The sequence below is a fragment of the Tenrec ecaudatus genome, chromosome 7 (genome assembly GCF_050624435.1).
Source record: "Tenrec ecaudatus isolate mTenEca1 chromosome 7, mTenEca1.hap1, whole genome shotgun sequence".
In the NCBI taxonomy this organism is placed as follows: Eukaryota; Metazoa; Chordata; class Mammalia; order Afrosoricida; family Tenrecidae; genus Tenrec; species Tenrec ecaudatus.
In genome coordinates, this window is record NC_134536.1 from 130,786,492 (window position 1) to 130,792,725 (window position 6,234).

Consider the following 6,234-nt stretch of genomic DNA (forward strand, 5'->3'; position numbering starts at 1 on the left):
TGAGACTTCCTTTAATCCTGAAGTCACAGCCTGAGGCGTGGCCTGCCCTGAGCTGCTGCAGCTGCTGCTCTCCCTGCCCTCCCCGCATCCCCTTCACCCCGCCTCTGAAGCATGAAGCTAGACCCTAGTCCTGACAGTTACTCAATCCCCCGGAGCCCAGTTCCCGTAGTCAGTGCCTGGCCTGCTGGCCCTCTCCTTTCAGCAGCCCAAGGGGAGAGGGCATCTTGCACAAGGCACCCCTCGACTGGCCACATGGATCCCCTGCAGCTGATCCTCCTGCTCGCTGCCACAGGTAGGATGCCCATCCTTCTCCTCTTCCCTCAGCCCCCAGGACCTGTCTTCCCCCTGGGCCCCTATTCCTCAGGCACAGCAGTCCCCCAGAATCAAACCTGCTGCCAGATTCTTCATGCATCTGGCCCCTGAGCAGGGAAGGCCTCCCGAGAGAGGCATCTGAAACACTAGGTGCAGTTGAGGGAAGCTTGTGTGTGTGTGTGTGTGTGTGTGTGTGTGTGTGTTTGTAGGAGGGAGGTGCAGGGGCTCTGATAAGAGCCCTTAAAATGGCCTAAGTGTGTGTGTAAGCCTGGGGTGGGACCAGGGATGACAAGGGGAGGGGAGAGGGGACAAAGGAACTGAGGCAGCATGGGTCTGCCACCACTATGGAAGATTGGTACCCCATGTTCTTGGAACAAGCTACCTCTTCCCTTTGGGAAAAGACCCTCTCTGCTTGCCTGACCGATAAGGGAGATTGTCAATGGGGTCTTAGCCTGAGGGGGAGGTGGGTTGCTGGCTGGCGCTGACCCGAGGCAGCAGGTGGATGAGAAGCAGGTGCAGATGGCCACTGTCCATCAGTTCCATGTGGCAGGATGCCAGATCCCAGGAACCACCTCTCAAGAGTCTATCACCATCTGGTTGGAGATGGGCAGGAAGGAGGAGGACCAGGGGAGGGGAAACTGAGGCAGGAACTCTAGCTGAGTCGTTTCACTGGGGGTAGGCTGGGGCTTTCAGTCCATCTCCCCCACCCTAAGGAGGGCCTCCCCAAAATAGCAGCCTCATGTCTCCTCCAAAATAACTCTGAGACGGGGTCCCTCCTGAAAGGGGAACAAAGCCCCAGAAACAGGGAAGCTGGAAGCGAAGCTGCAGGGAAGCAAAGACCATGAGTCCGGTGGCAGTGTGGGCGGCACTGAGGAAACAGCATGATCAGGACAGCGAGTGTGCCCAGCCCGGCCACCCAGGAGCCGGCCCAGGCCTGGCAGGGTCCCAAGGAAGACAGGCCGGGGTCTTGTCCTCATCTGATAGGAGAGATGTGCACAATAGAGCTAGAGGGGACTTACAGACCAAATGTTTCTGGAAAGGGGTCCAGAGAGGGTCAGTTAACACTCCTTGAATACCCCACAGGCCAACAGGAGCACCGGATCCAGGGCCCGGGCTTCCTGGTGCCCCACGACCCTGACCCTGTGCTCCCTTCTCCCAACTTCAATAAGAATGTTAGGGCCCCTGAAGGGCAGGGGTTTTGTCTGATGTGCTCAGTGCACTCGAACATCTGATAAATCAGTAAAGGAAGGATACCAGTGGCACAGTGAGCTGCTCACCAAAAGGTCAGCGGTTTGAACCCACCAGCTGCTCATTGGGAGAAATATGAGGCTCTCTGTTCATAAGGATCGATGGCCTTGGAAACCCTAAGGAGCAGTTCTCCTTGGTTCTTCAGGGTGACTGTGCATCAGAGTGGGCTCAATGGCAGGGTGAATGAGTGAGGGAATGGGTAAATGTCTCCTTCCCAGGCTTGTCGGCAGCCCTCAACGTCACCGTGGTCCAGGGCGTGGCGGGTTGGCCCCTGAAGGTCTTCTGCCCCTATGACACCTCGAAGTACTGGGCGAAGCGCAAGGCATGGTGCCGCCAGCTGGACGAGGAGGGCCCGTGCCAGCGGGTGATCAGCACCCACCGCTCCTGGCTGCTGTCCTTCCTGAAGCGGCGCAACGGGAGCACCGTCATTACGGACGACGCCCTGGGCGGCACGCTCACTGTCACGCTGCGGAATCTACAAGCCCAGGACGCTGGCCTCTACCAGTGCCAGAGCATCCAAGGCAGCAAGGCTGAAGTCCTCAGCCAGGTCCTGGTAGAGGTGGTCGCTGGTGAGTGGCGGCTGGCCACACCTCTGGGCCACCAATGGGCTCGGGTCTTTGGTGTTTGGGTGCAGAACTACCCGCTGGGCTTTCTGAGGTGATGCATTGGGCTGCTCACTGCCATGTCAGCAGTTCGAAACCCCAACCATGCCACAGGAGAAAGATGAGACTTTCTACTCCCATAAAGTGTTGCAGTCTAAGGGACAGTTCTGCCCTGTCCTGTGGGGTGCGGATGAGTCGGGATCAACTCCATGGCAGTGAGTTTGGTTTTGAGTGTTGAGAAACCCACAAGGCAGTCCTTGACCCCCACCGCCACCCCCCCGCCCCCTCAGGGCCAACGCAGATGACTGCTCAGGTTGCTTACAACACACACGAAACCAACTGCTATGGAGTCGCTGGTGGCCTGTCCTGTGGCCAAGCAGACGTGGGCCTTTGGCTTTCAAGGGTTTTACTTGGAAAGGAAGCAGATGCCAGGCTGTCTTCCATGGTGCCTTGGGGTGGGCTGACACCACCCACCTTCCAGCAAGTAGTCAGGCACGTAACCATCTGTACACCAAGACTCGTGGCAGGGGAGGGGTCCCGGGGCCGCTGCACCCTTGCAGGAAGGGCACTTTCTTTCCACTGCAGGAGGCTTTCCTCGTGGGAGGCAACAGGAATCCAGCTTCTCTGATCACTTCAGCCCTAGGAGGGGCTGGGAGCTAGCCGGGGCTTCTCTCTCCAAGTCTCGGCACCACCGTTCTTACGGGCATTGTTCCTCATTGCTCGATTTTACAGGCTCAGAGACTGAGGCTCAGAGAAGTGAAATGGCTTGACCCACACGAGACCAGAGCCCAGGAGCCCACCCCACCGCAGGGTTTCCCAGCCTGCACCACAGGCTGCCCCCAGGAGGAAGGCCTGTATGTTCACTGATGCTCTGTCTCCCACAGACCCCCTTGACCACCAGGATTCTGGGGATTTCTGGGTCCCCGAGGAGCCTGAGAGCTTTGAGGAGGCCCAAGTGGAGCACAGCATCTCCAGGTACGGTGACAGGTCTTCCTTAAGAGCCATGGTCAGACTTCCACCTGCCGGGGCCCAGGCTGGGGTGGAAGGCAGGACTCCCAGAGCCACAGATCCCAAGGGAAGGACAGCAGGAAAGCATCTGGCTATGGTCTTGTCTTAAAACCCTTCCAACCAGCCAATTAGAAAAGTGAAAATACATTCATAAGCTAAAACCAAACTCACCGCTATTGAGTCAATTTCAACTCGATAAAACTGAGTAGAATTGGCCCTTCGGGCTTCTGAGGCTGTAAATCTTTATAAGGGAGGAGAAAGCAAGGAGTGGTGGATGAGTCTGAAATGCTGACTCCTCAGTTAGCAGCCTGACGGATAACCAGCCACTCCACGAGGTCTCCCCAAACGCGTACATCCATGGTAGCTTGTACATAGCTGCTGCCCTAGGGCATCTTCTGCCTTTCCCAGGCAGTCCCTCCCCGCCCCACCAAAAAAAAAACAAACTTAAAGGCAATGACAGTGTTAGGATCATGCACAGCAGGGACTCCAGGACCCTGCTCTGGGAGAAAAATGAGGCCTCTGCTCCTGTAAAGATTTCCAGTCTCGGAAACCCAACGGGGCCTTTGTACTGTGTCCAGCAGGGTTGCGGTGAGTCGGACTGGGCTCGATGGCAGTGAGTGAGGACTCTGTACCTTGGGCACGATGAGAATCCCTTCTGATTGGCCCATGACTGTACACACACACACACACACACACACACACACTCCCATCAGGTCCAGCAGGAAAAAGCAGAGAGGCAAGGTTATGGGACAAATGCATTCAGCAAGATCGTGGCACCTCCATGGCTGGACTCAGGTCTGCTGAGCCCATGCTCCCCCAAGCCCCACAAAGCCCTGTTCACGACAGGTGCTTGGAGGAAAGCACTCTGAGCCCCAAGAAGCTCTTGGTCTCTCCCCAGTCCTCTCCCCAGTTCCCATCTGCACACCACCTCAGGGCCTCCCACCAACCTCCTTGCCTCTTCCAGAAGCCCCTCAGAAGAGGACTCTCGCTTCTCACACACCTTCAGCCTCCTCCTCCTGGCCTGCATCCTTCTCAGCAAGTTTCTGGTAGCTGGCATCCTCTGGGTTGCGGCCTGGCATGGGTGGAAGCTAAGGGCATCCCCTGCCACTGTGCCCAACCATGAGCAGGATGCAGGGCAGCAGCTCCAAGCCCTGACAGGTGAGCTTTAGAGCATAGTGGGAGCTGGGTGGAGGGCCAGGCAGGTTGGCTAGATGGGACTAAGAGGATCATGGGAGGACCTGCTTCATTGCAGAGCAAGGAGACACCTGAGAAGACGGGCCTCCGAGCAGAGAAGAGACCCAGGAGATGTCCAGCCATGATCAACCCATCTGCACATTTGCCTGCTCGGCCACCAGGCTGCCTGGTTCTGCCCTCGCAAGAGGCCACTCCGCCCACATTCTGCTTCCTCGGGCCCCTGGGATTGGGAGCTTCTTGGGGAGAGGCTTGTGGAGGGCATCCCTCCTCCCCTGGGCATTGGACATTAAACCCTCTCACAAATAAATGCTCGGGTGTCATGTCAATGGCATCGGTCTCTCCTGCTGGGGCTAGGGACATCGACTGGGGTGAGGCGAAGAGGAGGAGCTTGGCTCCTTGAGGTCCAACGCTGTTAGGACACCAAGTGCCCCCCAGATCCACAGGCATCTTCATTCTTCCCTCGTCTTCCTCTCCTACACTCCTCATGCCCCCCTCCCTCCCATCAGCTTCCCCTGGCTCATCGCTGGCCTCCCTGCCCCACAGCTCCCCAGCCTGCCCTGCACCACTTCAGGCCCATCCAGCTCCCCAGCTGACTCATCTCCCCACTGTGCTGTTTGCTTCCTGTGGGGGTCCTGCAAGGATGTGAGTCATCCTGTGCCAGAGCTGGGCGCTATGGTCTGCTAGGGGTTGACTGACGCTCCCCCCTATGATGTGTCCCCTCCCCAATCCCAAGTGCGGGTGTCATTTTATTTGGAAGTAGATGATGAAGCCATATCAACGTAGACAGAAATGAAAACCTTCCCCGCCAGGGAGTCACTTCTGACTCACAGTGAACCTATAGGGCAGAGGAGAACTGCCCCTGGGGGGTTCTGAGGCAGCAATTCTGTTTAAGAACGTTTCATTGGCACATGATCCACACATCATACAACTCAGCAATCGAATCCTATGGGGAAGAGTTGTACAATCATCGTGACCACCAACTTGAGGACGCTTCTCTTCTCCTTGTGCGCATTGTTGGTAGCTCTCCACCTCCGCTCACCCTCCCCTGCCATACCCCCAAGAAACCATTCATCCAGCTACTGTCTCTCGATTCACCGCTCCTGGACTGCATCTCAGGGAAACCCTGGCGAACAGCAGCAGCAACAGGACAACGGAACTCACAGCCAGACAAAGGAAAACCTCAGTCGGAAGGAAAGTAGGAAATATTGAAAGAGAGAACACGTTTTAAATTGGTTAGAAGGGAAATCAAATGATAAGGGATTAAGTGTTCGCCTGCCTGTATCCGCAATAACCCACTTCTCAAAGCACTCGGCATGGGAACGAGGCTTCGCACATGCTTGCTTGCTTTACGGTCACAGGGGATCCGTGGGAGGTTGGATCCATGTGTTTTCCCCCTTCATTTTATTTTACACTAAAACAACTTTTAATTAGGTCAAAAGGGAGGTCAAATGAGCCCTGGTTGGGTAGTGGTTATTGCTGGGCTGTGACCCCAAAGGTCCGTAGTTTGAAACCACTAGGCGTTCTTTGGGAGAAAGGCGGGGCTTTCTACTTGTGTAAACAATTGGTCTCTGAAACTCACAGGGAGAAGTTCTACCCTGTCCTATAGGGTTGCCCAGAGTCAGAATCGACTTGAGGACAGTGGGTGCTTGAATGGTAGCTGTCATAATTGACTGTACAATGCGCTGTCTGATAACAAGGTCACTCACATCCCTTGACTTTGGTCAGGGGGAATTCACCTAAGCCTGAATCCATGTGTGGACACTGCCAATGGATTGGGGGCGTCCCCTGTCATCCATGGCCTTTTGCAAACCAGGTGTTCACAATTTAAGCTCTGATACCACTCCCTCCTTCAAATGTGGACTACATTACT

General features: G+C 56.0%; 1 protein-coding gene across 1 annotated transcript; it reads left to right on the plus strand.

The window, feature by feature from the left end:
• The first annotated feature begins 252 nt into the window (after positions 1-252).
• Positions 253-4,957, plus strand: TREM2 (triggering receptor expressed on myeloid cells 2). The gene is made up of 5 exons (XM_075553793.1): positions 253-292; positions 1,779-2,129; positions 3,047-3,137; positions 4,135-4,328; positions 4,908-4,957. Exons 1-5 carry the CDS (start codon positions 253-255, stop codon positions 4,955-4,957), a joined length of 726 nt encoding a protein of 241 aa, XP_075409908.1.
• Positions 4,958-6,234: the final 1,277 nt, after the last annotated feature.

Bases quoted from the DNA above. Each gene is read 5' to 3' on its own strand.
- TREM2 (XM_075553793.1), top strand. From the start codon at position 253: ATGGATCCCCTGCAGCTGATCCTCCTGCTCGCTGCCACAG. The intron at 2,130-3,046 runs GTGAGTGGCGGC...TGTCTCCCACAG, and splicing joins CCTGGTAGAGGTGGTCGCTG to ACCCCCTTGACCACCAGGAT. The intron at 3,138-4,134 runs GTACGGTGACAG...TGCCTCTTCCAG, and splicing joins GTGGAGCACAGCATCTCCAG to AAGCCCCTCAGAAGAGGACT.